Here is a 15,965-nt window from a genome sequence, read left to right on the forward strand (position 1 = left end):
GAAATAATTATAAGTGTCAGTATGTGTGACAATGGACTATGATGTATATGTTGTTTTATCAGCATTATTTTTTTTTATTAGTTTTCATGTCCCAGATGTATATTGGGTGTTCTATTGATGTTGTTATATTTAGTTATTATTGTTTAGAATGCATAACATAATTTTCATATACAAGTTTAAGATTTTTGTTACATCTGAAAAGATTTTCTGAAATATTGTGCTCTGGGTGTGATGCAATTATTTCTAAAAACAGTGTTATAAATGTGATATATATATTCCATCACTGCAACAAGTCAGTGTGTTACCATATTTCTCCACTTGATACAGTTAAATGTTGATATTTAAAGCGTGAGGCTTGCCCTTAAGTAATCTTTTTATTTTTTGTATGATTATTTTGTTTTACATTTTAACCTAGTACTTGAGTTCATTTTATGTATGTGGTGATTGGTTTTAGTTTTTTAGATTTTTTATCTACCTCATACTCAACTTTGATAAAAAAATTTGGTATATAATAATGCCAATGTTACTTTTATTATTTGGTCTGTACAACTATTTGCATCTGTCTGAAAGATTGATTTTTATACATTAAACATAGTAAATGTATATTATCTCCCTTGATAACTTTTGAGTTATCTACCCTGATTATAAAATGAAATAGATAACTTTTCAAGATTCTGCATTTTGCAGTTTTTAAAATGAACTATTTCTAAATTTGATTTGAAATTGATATTTAATTTAGTACTATATCATAACAAGGTTGCAAACAATCTATTTTTAACTTAACATTTTATGCTCTATTTTCTTTTTTATTGTATTTTCTTTTCAAGAATTCCTCTATTAATAAACCAATTTAAACGATTTATTGCTGGAGATAAAATTACAGTATAAAAAAGTTTTGATTAAACAAAATTTGAAAAGAAATTGAAAATGTATTTATATTTGAAATGTTACCAAAGGGTGCTCTTTTGTAAATGAGAAATACATGAACTATAAGTTACAGTAAGAATGCAAGTAGATGTAGTGTCGGTGAGGTACCTCATAAACAGCAACACACAAACTTACATAAGCCTTCTTGTGTCTGCTTTTGATTTAATTCTACAGCAAGCTTCCTATGTTGATAAAATCTACCCTAAATTTTTTCAAAAGTAGATTCTGTGGTTTAAAAACTCAGTTTTTTTTACTTTTATTCCTTAAATATAATTATGCCAATGTTTTGAATAACATAAGTTAATTTGTATTTATAATTTAATAGGTTGTTTTTATGTTTATTGCAATGATCTGATGTGTTCTTTTTATAGTTATATACATTTGAAGCATTTAATCAACTAGTAAAATATTTTGAAAAATTTTGTGCTTTTTTTGTATTCAATATCTAATAGTTAATTTTGCTATTGTCACTTTACAATAAGGAAAATTTATAGGGCATTTTGGGCAATGAGTTTGGGTAATACAAATTTTACTCTAACTTAAGTTTGCCTCAACCACATTGCATAAAACTTATACACAATGCTAATTACCACCAAACACAACTCAAATTTCAATTTTGGGAGGAGTCTCTTTTGTTGTTCTTGACTTATGTTACTTTGTAATCGGAAAATTGCAGAATTTGTTGTATATTTACAAGCGAGGGCATCTTTGTTCCATGGACACATTCTTCATTTATTTTGTCGAGTGAAACACTCACATGAATTGTTTAATATGATTTCTAGTATATGGGTTCTTGACAATGTCTACATGTCCTTCATGTAAGTTTTACCTGACCTCTACCTCATTTTGGATCAATGATCAAGACTAAAGTTACATGATTAAGTCCTTATCTCATAAACTATGAGCATTAGGTCAACTTTATTTGCTGTATGGAATGATTGTAAGTTGTTCATGTACGACTGGCAGTGTCATCTGACCTTTACCTCAAATTCATTGTTCATTGGGCAATGTTTTATTTTCGGGGTTTTTTGGTCTATTTGACAGATACTATAAGAAAAAGAGCCACAATAGTTGGTGTATGAAATGATTGTAAAGTGTACATGTCCGTCTAGCATCTTTTATTTGACCTTGAACTATTTATTGTTCATAGGACAAATTTTTAATTTTTGTAGTTTGATCTATTTTTGAGATAATTGAAGGAATAGGACAATTATATGTTGTGTATGGAATGATTTTTATGTGTGCAGGGCTGTGTTGCAGGTTTCATATGATCTTATCATGGTTCATTGATCAATGTAAAGATTGTGTGCTTTATTCTGTTTCTCATAAACTATATTAGCCATATGATCACCATATTTGGTGCATGAAGTGATTTGAAGTTGTACATGTCTGTCTGGCAAGGTTCATCTGTTGGGTACTTCATTTTCATAGAACATTGATAATGTTAAGTTTATGTGATAAAAAACCTTCATTTTACAGGCTTTCATCATAAATTCAATGCTAAGTAAAACAGACAACTTAGCATGTGCACTCTTATTTATAAGCATAACAATAAGTATGATTGGACAGAAGAAAACAAGGTGAACATCTCAGGTGATGATTCACACAATCCCTTTCTGTTTTCCTTGAATATGACCTACCGAATTATACTATTACAAGAGCAACACGTCAGGTCAGCCACAAGTGGAGAAGGATCCTCATACTTTTCCAGAGCAAATGTGAACAACCCCTGTTTTTTATTGGGGGGGGGGGGCGGGGGAGGGAGCAATAGTGATTTTCATAGTGGTTTAAGGTGTTCTTTCCAGTTAGGTCGTACTTTGAGATATAATGTTTAACTTTTATTACATTTTGACTTGGATGGAGAGTTGGCCTCATGGGCCCTCATACCACACACCTGTGGCCTCCACTAATGTTTGCTCATATGAAAACTATTGTTTAACAGATTAGAACTCAATGCAATTTGAAAGTCCAATAACACATCGCCATTGGTCTTTCTTTTTATAAATATTCACCACATATTCCTTGTAACGGCTGTGTTTGGAGTATTTTCACCAACTCCAAGAAAAGTCCTCTACATTCTTATTTATGTATGGTATAAATGAAGGAAAAATTCTTGCAACCCCAAATACAGCCACCATATTCAACAATCGGGAGCAACAACTGTTCAAATAGTTTGAAAAGACATTATGGGTTACAGTGACACCACCTTAAATTTTCCATTTAGCTATTACAAGACCAAATGCTCTGTTTGCAGGAGATTCAACAGTTACATTATGATCTATAAAAAATTGGTTACAATTCCTATCATGATTTCCTTGAGAGAATGTTGCTGCTCACAAAGAAGCTATTAAAACAAGAGTTCCAAATGGTGAAGTTGAAATCGTAAATTTTACAGACACCAAAGCTTTTGAATGACATCAATTATGTCTGAGAGTAAAGATAATTGATCAAAAGTGCTATGATTTTTTCCAAAAACCATTCTTCTCGCCTGCTACCAACTACATACTTTAGCCTTTGAATTTGTTTAAAATGTTATACCATTGGTTAAGCATTGCCTCCGTGAGATAAGGGTTCTCGCAGATCTGACATGTTTGTAGCACATTAACACATAAATTATAAAAGGGGTATTAACTGTCAAATTCATGTTCACCAATTGGGCTCAAATTCTCATATTAGATTTATAACATACTAAAACGTATATTCAAATTACAATAAGTCTGAAATAAACAGTTAACAATGCATGTATTCGATAATATATATAATAATTTCGTGTGTATTTTAGTATAAACGTCATCTTATTAACTATCGAGATAACCTTCGAAGACTGCCGACGGTCACATAGCCCGATATAAATATAAATAGATAGCGACCTCGTGCAATTGGATTTTCTAGGTCTGTTTGACTTCATGTTTTTGTGGATCGAATCAGCCAACGAAATGGTCCACCTTTGTTTCACTTTCAATTTTGACATTCTTTTCCTTTTAGTGACTGAAACACGATTCATACATGTATACGTAACCAACCTTTATCTAATGGGTTAAATTGAAGGTCACATGAATACGGATTCAATGAGGTCGAAACATTCACTTGCAAGTAAATAATTCATCAGCGATGTTTCTTTGCTTATTTTGTCAAAATTGAACCAAATTGGTTTCTAAAAACGAATTATTATTTCATCATTTCACTTTTATAAATGATTGAAACAAAACAAAAATCATCTCCTATTTTTTTCAATATATATCTCGTAGCTAGTGCCCCTGTAACAAACTAAATGAGAATATAAAGTTTATTTCATCAAATCAAGGCCGTTTATATAACTAACAAGGACGTGATATAATTGATTTACAAAATAGAAGATAAGATCTGAGACTACTATACAGTAGTCTCAGATAAAATCTAGAACAACAGGGAAGTGTTTCGAACGTTAGCCGATTCTACATGGTACAGGAAATACATGTATTAATTTCAGTTTCAGTGTTGTTAACTTTCCATTAACATCTTTTAAGTTATAACTCTTTGTGTATCTCTTACATTCAGTAAATCGGATACACTTGAATGAAAGCATCTGGACGATCAAAACAAGGTAGTATGTTTGTCATTGTCAAGACAATTATTTAATTGATTTACAGAAATTGAAACGTTTGGATTTGAATATGTATGCTGCTTTAATTTTTCTATTGGATAATTGCAAGCACCAAAAATTAAAAAAGAATTTTAAGAGTTTAGTGTGACGTTCATTTATGCTGAACTATGGTACACATTTTTGTTAAATGACCAGCTGAAGCCCGCCCAAGGGTGCGGGATTTTCTCCATGCGTTGAAGACCATTTGTGGCCTTGGGCTGTTTTCAGCTCTTTCTGGTCGGGTTGTTGTGTAGTTGACACATTCCCCGTTTCCATTCTCAACTATTATATAAGTTTACAACATAGATAACAGCAGACGATTCTGTTAAACATATTAGAGTATGTCGGATCTTATAATTTATTGTGCTCGATATATAAATTTACCCAAAATACATACAGCTCTTTCAAATCATTTAACTCATTATTTTATATATTCATACAAATATGTTTTTTTCCAATAATAAAATTTGATAAAAAAAAGTTCTAAGATCATAAGAGTGTGAAATTTTAAAATGAAAAGCATCTCAAATGACACCATTAGTGTCCTAATCCTATGGATTCATTTATTTTCGTGGGTACCAATTTTCGTTGATTGAGGAAAAATTGTATTGTCGTTGATATTTAATTTCGTGGTTTTGCGAAAGTGTGCCTACATGCCTATATGATATTTGTTATTGTTGTTCATTTGAATTCGTGGTTCATCTTTACCCACGAAATCCACGAATATTGGTATCCAACGAATAATAATGAATCCACAGTACTAAACCCCCAGAGTTTTCTATTTCATCTGTAAATTGCAAAGTAGCGGCCACTTTATATAGAACTAATATATCACTTATAAGTCTTATTTTGTAAATGTTTGCCTTATAAGTCTTATTTTGTAAATGTTTGCCTTATAAGTCTTACTTTGTTAATATTTGTCTTATAAGTCTTCTAAAATGTTTTTAATGTAATGTAATTTAAATAATAAGTCCTAGTAGGGTGTCATGTTATTTGGCGGAACAACCACGTTGAAATACCAACTAAGCGTGTCGGTCAGTACAAAGCAAGTTCATAGTGTATTAGCATGTTCTCGTCTTGAATATGCAATTAACTTGCCACTGGACGCTATACAGCCATCCATTGTCATCATCGGATAAGAATCTACCATAAAAAGAAGATGTGGTATTATTGCCAATGAGACAACTCTCCACAAGAGACCAAAAGGACACAGAAATTAACAACTATATGTCACCGTACAGCCTTCAACAATGAGCAAAGCCCATACCAGCTATAAAAGACCCCGAAATGACCAGTCTAGCTAGGTACTTCCGTGGTTGGATGTACACGAGTGTTTTTACTGTTTCACATAACAAATCACTAACACAATGGTATAACACCTGAGCACTTCTTGTGTAAAATAATGTTTTTCAAAACGTACTGGAACTATTGAACACTTGAAATCGACCATATCCAACAATATTATGTCAAATATAACTTTAAATATCCATGTCACTGCTAGAAACCACAACATCTTTATGACAAATTCGTTAATTCAATATTTCAGAACACTATATGTACAAATACAGTTCACATTTAAAAGAAAACCTATTAAAAAAACCCATGATGTTTGAAAATATTGATTAAATTCAAAGTTAGAGTTGGTTTGTATTCTGTTATTTGATCAATGCAGATGATATGGGCCGGAAACCTCCATGCGTCAAACAATGGTCAAGTGTCTTGAGACATTGGGCTAGGTGTTCCATAATGGACCCACACAGGATAATTTTTAAAATGTTTAAGTGGTCTATACGAAAGTGTAATACTAGAATTAAAAACTGGAGTTTCAGAGTTATAGAAATGTTAAAATTGTATAATTATGAGCAATATTGTAATTTTGAATTAAATGTATTGAACAAAAATTTTATTAAACAAATTGAGGAAGATGTCAGATTTGATCATTTTAAATCAAGAGTTGCAGAGGGAAGTAAATTGAGGTCTTACAAATTATTTAAAAATAACTATTGTACTGAAAATTATTTGCAAAATATTATGTCATTAGAAAAACAGAAGTTTATTCGCTAAATTTAGATGTGGGGTAGCTCCACTAAAACTAGATACTGGAAGATATGAAAGGAAAGAAGTCTATGAGAGGACCTGTTTTAACTGTAGCTCTATTGTTGAAGATGAACTGCACGTCATTCTAATATGACGTCCTTATTACGCTTTGTAAACAAAGCCGTGTTCTAATAAGCACAAAACATGTTTGACACATGCGCACAAACTTACTGTTTAAATTAACGTTATTTCCATCGTTATCCTTTAAAATATATACATTTAGGCAGATAACATAAACTTTTATAATATATTTTTATGAAACAACATATATTTATCCTGCTCGTAGTTTTTAAACTTATCAAATATGAAATTCAATGCACAGACTCCTCGAGGAGGAAACGGGAACAGCCAAACATTTTTACGGTAATTTCGTACGCTTCGACCTATAAAAATACTGTATTAATTTGTCCTATTAGAATCGAAATAATTCCTTCATGTCATGCTCTATGCTCATTTTAACATGGGTAGGCATTATATTTGACCACATTTTACACCTCGCTAACGCTCAGTGTAAAATATCGACAAATATAATGCCTTTATGCCCATGTTAAAATGAGCATAGAGCATGACATGAAGGAATTATTTCTTAATTTTAAAATGCCCATTGTATGTGGATCTAAGACAAATCATGATGACCATGAAGCTTTACATTTTAACGAACGTTTTAACCTTTTATAAGATAATGAAAAATTTATGTTTTTATTTAGTAACGACGTTGCTGCTATAGTTGCCAAAACCTGCAACAATATTTTATTAAGAAGAAATAGTATTTTATTTCACTAGTTCTTAAAGAAACAAATGTTTTACTATCATGTAGTAAATGTATATTGTGAATTTTAATTATAAATATGTAAAAATATGTTTATACAATGTATGTATATAATATATTTTAAAAGTCTCTCTTAAATCTTTTTAAGATTGGTGCATGCAATGCAAACGTTTTCATGTTTTAAATCTATGTATGTGAATATCATGTTATGTTTGTATGTGGTGAGACTATAATAAAATATTGAATCTGAATCTGCTTAGATTTTGATGGGGACGCGTAAACAGTTTGAATCACACCAAAAAGTGGGTGAAAAAAAAAACTATTTACCCTTTTCTCTGCAGATTTTGGGGAGAGAAATCCAAATCAGAATAAATTCACAGAGAATACCATGAATTTAGTACTTTTAATTTATTGTGCATTTTCCAAACAATGGAGTTGCATTTCGAAAACAAAATTCTACAGCGTATTTAAACATTTTTTCTTTGAGAATTATTTGAGAGAAAAATGTAGAAATATTTTACCCACTCCAACCCAGTTATAGTAAATTGCTGTGAGTCAACTTGACCTCTTTTTTTACAGAACCTGAACGGGAAGAATTTTGCTGGTCTATTGTTTGTGGGTAATAGTTCCAAGGCTGAACAAAAGAGAAAGACTACACGTGAACTTTTAAAAAATAGTTTAATGTAACCTTATACAGAAATTTCCGCTTTTATAATTATTAAGTTTGATAGATAAAATATCTGTGTCACTTATAATGATCGTAATGATATTTTCACAACATGTATAAGATTGTGGCCTAAGATTGTAGCATCTGGTGGAAGTCCTATACAATATTTAAAGTTTTTTTTAAAAATCATTTTGTTTCAATTTCTGCATATTTTAAAGGGTAAAACAATATAATAGAACAAACATTTTTTAGTTATTTTTTTAATTGATTTTTTTTTTGCTCTTACATATTACATACTTTAGTATTAAAAAAGAAAATCGTTTTAATATTTTTTTGATCTTTGTTTCTACAGTTTTACAATGTTTTCTGCTGTTGGTTCAGTTATCTCCCATGTCTATTTCAAGCTGTAAGAATGATCTTCGGTTATCTCCCATGCTGTAATGATCCGTATTTATTTAATTCTGTTTTCATGTCTCTAATCATAGCGTTCAATATCAAGAATCATTCACAAAGCAGTTTTATATCAAATCATAAAGTAATATTATTACTAATCATTAAACTGCCTTATTAGTGTAATTGATCAAAGTTAAGGCAGTGGTCACATGGTGGTTCCAACCAATCAAAAGACACTTTTTCTATGAGAATATCATAATTATAATTTCATGTACTGAAAATGTATTGATATTCTAGAAGAGTAGGATCGAAGTAAAACAAACTAGCACACTTGAAATAAAAAGGTAGGCATAATTATATATTTAATGCTTAAAAACAAAGAATTGCTGGATTGAAGTTGTTTTAGGAAATGTGTATATTTCTTTTAATCTAAAGTCAAAAAGGACATTTTCATTCAAATTCAGTATTATATAATTTTCATTTGATTTCCAATTTTTCTCTGAAACCATATCATTATCAAAAAAGAAAAAAAGAAAAGAAAAACTCTTTTTGAGTGAAAACCATAAAAAAAAAAATGAAAGATCTACGAAAGGAGAAATATTCACCAATTAAGTTTAAATTTATTCATGATGGCGGTTGCTTCTCTCTAAATTGAACCTAGCCCAATAACTATGATCGTAGACTTTTCCTGAATCATGATTCTGTTTTATCATCTTAAGCAACAATTCTTGATGATTTGAGATGTTAATGGAAATGAAAATTTTCAGTGTTAATTAATAATTGCACAATTAGGTTCTGCTTTAAAGCAGTTTGAAGAGAACTGTCACTATCAAATTGATCTAAGATGGGCCCAATCGGTGCATCTCCAATGATTTTGATGACATTTTACTAAGTATAGACTTCAAACGCCTGTGCTTCTCCGGATGACATCACTTAGTACTTTAATATTTAAGAAAAGAAACACATAGAAAGGAACCACGAGCTGAAAATCTGCTCAAATCTGCCATCATACTCGGTTATCTAATATGTTTTTTCCCTCATTGTTGAAACTTTTCCCCGACCACGATAATCTTCATAATCTGCGGCAACTTTTTAAAATACTTGTATCAAACCAAAGGAGTTCGCCATCTTTTTTCTAGTACAATGTATTGACCTATTATAACTTGATCATACAAAATCTTACAGATCGTATCAACAGGAATAGATTAAATTTAATATTCTATGAGTATATCTATTAAACTTACCGTACTTAAGATGTTTGTATTCCTTTTTTCCCTCGTATTTCTTTCTTGTTTTTTTTACCAGGTCCTTGTTTTTTACCTTCAAGTTGTCTTTTTGTTTTGTTTTGTTTTGTTTTGTGTTTTGTTTGTTTGTTTTATGTTGTTGTTTTTTTACACATCGTCTATTCTGTAAACCCTCAATAAAGACACTCATATAAACTTTGAATTTGAATCATTTTTGTTTTGACATGACATCTTCATGATGCAAATAGAATAAATAAAAATAAGAAGATATGGTATGATTAGAAATGAGACAACTCTGCATCAGTTTCTTCGTCTTCTATAGTATGCATTATACCAGATATATTTGTGTTTTCATAGATTCAAATTTGCATTCCCCGGCAGGTTTATAAATTGCTCATTTGAATATGTTTTTTTTTCAATTGGACATTTAATTACTTCATTAACAATGACATATTTAAAAAATTGATTATAGGGTAGATTGTCCAGAATTTCAATCTTACAAACTGTAAAAGTAAGTAAAACTAATAACATGCACGAACTATTTAAAATATTTGACAGTTCAACAATTCCCAACTCCACCTAACAGATGGACGTACAAAGAAAACAACAGGTTGTCCATACCTTGACTTGTTACAAGCACAAAATATGAAGGGGTTATAAGATAAGAGAATTTCGAGATAAGAATTTTATTAATCTAATCAAGAACCCATAAAGGGCATCATTTTACAACAATATTATGCACAATATGATTGGAAAAAAGCAAAACAGAAACCTAATACCATACCATAACGTTATGGACAGGTTCAGAGCCTAATATATAAACACCAGTGGCGGATCCAGGGGGAGGGTTCCCTTTTTTTGGACAATCAATGCATTTGAATGGGGACCTATAGTTGGAACCCCCCCCCTTTTTTTTAAATGGCTGGATCCGCCCCTGAACACTTTGTTCGTGTTATATATAACCACTTTGTTTGTGTGCACAAACAAAAAATAATGTTTTCTGCTTTACTTTGGTTTTGCCAAGGTTTTGTCTTACTATACAAATCCTGGTCTCGCTTAATTAAATGAAACATGTGAAACATGACACGTAACGTTTGTAGAAATTAAACAGACATAGGTAGCTTATGAAAGGATGCAGATATCTTAAAAACTCATTTTCTCTTTGCAGACACATTTTTAGTATTTCAACCTAATAGCCTGAACCTGTTAAAGATAACAGTATTGTTTTCATCAATATCATTAAAACTTTCATTTAGAACTGGTTACCATGGGAATGCATATTTGTTTGTTCAAGATGAAATGTTTCAGATTTGATATACAATACCTGATAGATTATTTCTTGTGCAAAGTTATTTATTTTCAGATCGTACCAGGCATAGTTATTCATTTTCAAAAACTTCCTGTCTCCTCCCCTCCCTAATTAAAATGGTCATTCCGTTACCTGCAATGACCTTTACATAGTGTTGTTTTTTACACTTATAAGGGTTGTTTGTTACTTTAGATATATATATATATATATATATATATATATATATATATATATATACATGTCCCTGGTTAAACATATTTTGATGTCTCTGGTTACTCATTCCAAAAAACTCGATGCTAATATTTTACTTCTAAAAAGGATCAAAAATATAATTTGACATCCAAAATTTACAGATGAGTTTCGAAACTACTCTCTTCTTTGTATGTCCTGGACATCTTATAAAAGATGTTACAACTGGTTTTTTTGGAACGCCGTAACTGCCTTATGGTACTTCCTTCTTTATCATGATGAGGTTTTTCTATTTCATGATGAGGTTTTTCTTTATCATGATGAGGTTTTTTATACGACCCCAAAAAAAATTTGGGATCGTATAATGGTAAACTATGACTGCGTCGTCTGCGTCGTCGTCGTCCGAAGACACATTGGTTTCCGGATAATAACTTTAGTTTAAGTGAATAGAAGGTCCAATACCACAAAAGGAAGGTTGGGATTGATTTTGGGGATGATGGTCCTAACCGATTAGAAATTAGGGGCCCAAAAGGGGTCCAAAACAAGCATTTTTCTAGTTTCAGGGTAATAACTTGTGTAGAAGTATTTCAATTGCTCTGAAATCATACCGCAATGTTTAAAACCACAAGTAGAAGGTTTGGATTCATTTTAGGGGTTATGGGGCCAAAGTTTAGGAATTAAGGGCCAAAAAGGAGTAAAACAAGCATTTTTCTAGTTTCAAGACAATAACTTATGTGTAATTGTATGGATCTCTCTGAAATTGTATCACAATGTACCATTAAACAAAGGGGAGGCTGGGATTAAGTTTTGGGTTAATTGCCCAAAATATGTAGGAATTAGGGGCAAAAAAAGGGCCAAAAAGAAGCATGTTTCTAGTTTCCAAACAATCATGACAATAACTTGTGTTTAAGTGTATGGATCTCTCTGAAATTGTACTACAAGGTTCAATACTGCAATGGAAAGCATAGGATTGAGTTTAAGGGTTATTGAGGTTTCAAAAAGTTGGGGGGGTGGATTTTTTGTTTACCATTTTTAGAAGGGCTGCCTTTTTTCAAAATTTTTCAAATTTCGAATTTTGAAAAGTTTCAAGAAGAAATCTTCAATTGCACAGTATTGTGCAATAGATTTGTTAGATCTTTGACCACATTTATTTTTTGACAAAACCTATATTATGTCAAAAATTTGATTACAATCTAAATGCAGACAGAATCAAGCTTGAATATTGTGACAAAATTTGCCCTAACTGTTCAGGATTCAACCACTGCGGTCGTATAAAGCTGCGCCCTGCGGAGCACCTGGTCTTTATTAGAATGATTTTTTTTCTATTATGATGAGATTTTTCTATATCATGATTTCTCAATTTTTATTTTTATAGATAGTATTAGTGCACAACAATATTATGTTACCGTTTTGTAGAGTTATTTAAGCAACAAAACCTCCGATGTTCATCAACAGATAAGGTACTGACAGAAGAGTAATCAATGCTTTAGAAAGTGCACATACTTGTTGAACATAGAATATGCCAAGGTTAAAAACATTATCTCAAGGGCATGCATGTTCTGTAATATACATTTACACTACTCCATGTTTATTAGTTTACTTGGAATTTTCATACCAGTAGTTTTGTTCTTTTTTATCGACGTCAGTTTTTTACTTATAACTGATCATCATGCCAAACTATAATCACTATTGCTCGATATTAAGCAATGCCTGTCAGTTATAACATTCTTCACTCACACGAAAAAAGAAAAACCGGATCACGATCAGGTGCGGATCCAGGATTTAAAATTAAAGGCTCCAAGGATCCTGTGTCTCTCACTTGATATTTTTATTTACAATCGATGCATAAATTAATGCAATCATTATACTTTTGCTTTCGTTTCAGAGATATAAGCCAAAAACTGCATTTTACCCCTTTGTTCTATTTTTAGCCATGTCGGCCATGTTGGTTAACAGGGTAATCGGACACACTTTTTAAACTATATACCCTAATTATAATTGTGGCCAAGTTTGGTTAAATTTGTCCCAGTAACTTGAGAGGAGAAGATTTTTGAAAGATTACAAAAAATTGTTTCAGAGATATAAGCCAAAAACTACATTTTACCCTAATGTTCTATTTTTAGCCTCGGGTGCCATCTTGGTTCAAGTGGTTGGCCGGGTCATCGGACACATTTTTCAAACAAGTTACCACAAGAATGATTGTGGTCAAGTTTGTTTAATGGTCCAGTTGTTTCTGGGAAGTAGATTTTTGTAAAAGTTAACGGACGACGACGGACGACGAGTGATGAGAAAAGCCCACTTGGCCTGTTGGGCCAGGTGCGCTAAAAAAAAGTTGGGGTGGCAAGACAACGTTTGGAGTACGATTTTTTAAAATTCTTTGCATTTACCATATATATGTCTCCGATTGGGACAACCCTTTACACATATGTTACATCAGCTGTGACAATTTGGTTTAATATTAAACGTATGAAATTTTATGCTACTCTAGTTATTTGATTGATCTTCCGACTTTGTTGCTATTTATCCATATTGATTTAGACAACAGTTGTATTATTTATATTGGATAAATTTCAAACAGTCATCATCGTGCATGATTCTTCTGGATAGGTGAATGCCTTTTTGATTTGAATAAATCATTATTAATAGTCATTTTAAAGCTATATTATACTGATCAAATTTCATTTAATAATTAATAATCCATCAATTAATTATATATATGAACAAATCAAGCAAATCATATCAATTCTTACTTTAAAGTACTAGTATACTGTACAACATGAGTCCTGGAAGTCCGAATGAAGCACAATCATTGTGTTCAAGGAACAAATCTGGTTTAAATAATTTTATGCTAAATGATATACAGTTTTGTTTAGTGCTTTGGATTATCAGATTTCCGATAAAACTACTTTTCATATATACGAAGGTCCGTGTAACACTTATCAATTCAAAGTTTTAAATTTTTTTTTTAGATTTTTGGAATTTTGATCAAAGTTTTATATACGAATTGAATGCTTCTTTTCGTAATTTTATTCGATTGAAACAGCATTAAAAAAAACATTTTGTATAAAGCACGGACAAAAACCATGCATGACGCGTTGCCATAAAAATATGTTTTAACATTCTTAACAATTCTAAACCCTATGCTATATTTGTAGCCATGTCGACCATGTTGGTTGATAGGCGAGAAAATACGATTTTTAAACTAAATTCCACAAAATTGGGTCCCAATAGCTAAAAGTACAACAAGAAAGAAACATGATAATCTGTAATTTCTATATTTTTTTCAAAGTTTTTATTTTTTACCTCATTTTTTTCCAGAGTCAACAAATGGCATCAGAAAGAGAGATTATTGACTTGAAAGAAATCGTAGAAGACCGGGCATGGAATTTCTACACCAAATGCCGCAAAAAGTGGCAACCAAAGAAACGGAAAAATGTAAACCTCGTTTTTGACTGGTCAGAAGTTACTTTTGATGTGAAAGAGCCAAAGTACACCGAGAAATCTGGCTCGGAAAAGTTAGTTTCAAATATAATTTTTAAATCAGTATTTGAAAACAAAAGTAAAACTGAGCAGTCGCATTCTCTGAAAGCTGAAAGGCAAACCGTGGCTTCATGCAAGGCATCACTGACGAAGTGCTACACTATAAGTACAAACATGGCCCTTACACTTTCAGCTCCAAAGAGCGTGGCCACGGCGTCCGTAGGATATTCTGCTGGATACACGGTAACATACAATAAAGAAACCACAGACCAAAAGACTTTAACCTGGGCAACCGAAGGCAACCTGACTGTTGCCCCGGAATCAAAACTAACAGCCGAACTAGAAATCATTGAGAAACAATGTGAATATACATTTGAAACTAAAGTTGCTATTAATGGAACTGTGATTGTTAACATTCATAGTCGGAAAAATAAAAATAAATTCTTAAAAGTGTACACCGGAGATATGAAAGCTATATTATCTGATAAAATAAAAGACATTGAAAGTGATGGGAGAACTGTATATATTGATATTAAAGGAGAATGTGACTTTAAATATGGAATAGAACAACAAATTGTGATTAGTTGAGATGTGATTTCAACAGTCTAGCTCGTGTGTGTCTCTCGTGCTTACATGCACTATATTAAAAGGATAATATGACAAAAAAAATGCATAGCTTTGAAAAGAAAGTGGTAAATAGAAGTCTTATATTTGAGTCAAAAACTCGACAATTTTAGGAATCGTTTGGCAACTGTGAATCGCATACATGTACATACATTCATATAAAGTGGTGTTCTTTCAGGTACACTTTTTAGCACACAAAATCAATTAAGACAATGGTCATTTAAGGATACTAAATAGACTTAGAGTAGAGGTTTATCCAAAGCGCTTTCGTCTTGTGCATGGTGTGTATAAATTGCGATTTATATTAAAAATTTAAATGTTAATCGTAAGTTAATTTTTCAAAATAGATATAATATTACGTACGTAGATGTACGTGTCCTGTATTTCAATATCTCATAATACTGGTATACGTATAAGACACAACCATTGCGTACTATAAGTTTTTAACCTCCCTCACATCATAAAAGGCTATGTGTACCAAGCTGCTGTAAATGATACCATGGAACAATTCATTGATATGCATGGTGAAACTTTACTTTGGTATGAAACTTATCTTGAACTTTTTCATTTGATATATTATTAGAGACAATAAAAAAATATGAGTTAGAGACGAACAGCCATGGATGCACCGCCATTGTCATAAA

The 15,965-nt window shown here is 31.5% G+C and overlaps 1 protein-coding gene across 3 annotated transcripts; it reads left to right on the forward strand.

Moving 5' to 3' along the window:
• The first annotated feature begins 4,320 nt into the window (after positions 1 to 4,320).
• LOC143083167 (uncharacterized) lies at positions 4,321 to 15,644 on the forward strand. Of its 3 annotated transcripts, none has more exons than XM_076259400.1 (2): positions 4,321 to 4,510; positions 14,536 to 15,644. In XM_076259400.1, exon 2 carries the CDS (start codon positions 14,545 to 14,547, stop codon positions 15,283 to 15,285), a length of 741 nt encoding a protein of 246 aa, XP_076115515.1. In that variant the 5' UTR covers positions 4,321 to 4,510; positions 14,536 to 14,544; the 3' UTR covers positions 15,286 to 15,644. The 3 variants fall into 3 exon arrangements, with proteins under 3 accessions (XP_076115515.1, XP_076115516.1, XP_076115517.1); XM_076259401.1 differs by lacking the exon at positions 4,321 to 4,510 and adding an exon at positions 8,671 to 8,819; XM_076259402.1 differs by lacking the exon at positions 4,321 to 4,510 and adding an exon at positions 12,614 to 12,677.
• Positions 15,645 to 15,965: the final 321 nt, after the last annotated feature.

The sequence above is a fragment of the Mytilus galloprovincialis genome, chromosome 7 (genome assembly GCF_965363235.1).
Source record: "Mytilus galloprovincialis chromosome 7, xbMytGall1.hap1.1, whole genome shotgun sequence".
NCBI lineage: Eukaryota > Metazoa > Mollusca > Bivalvia > Mytilida > Mytilidae > Mytilus > Mytilus galloprovincialis.

Excerpts from the sequence above, each read along its gene's own strand:
- LOC143083167 (XM_076259400.1), top strand. The coding sequence starts at position 14,545 with ATGGCATCAGAAAGAGAGATTATTGACTTGAAAGAAATCGTAGAAGAC.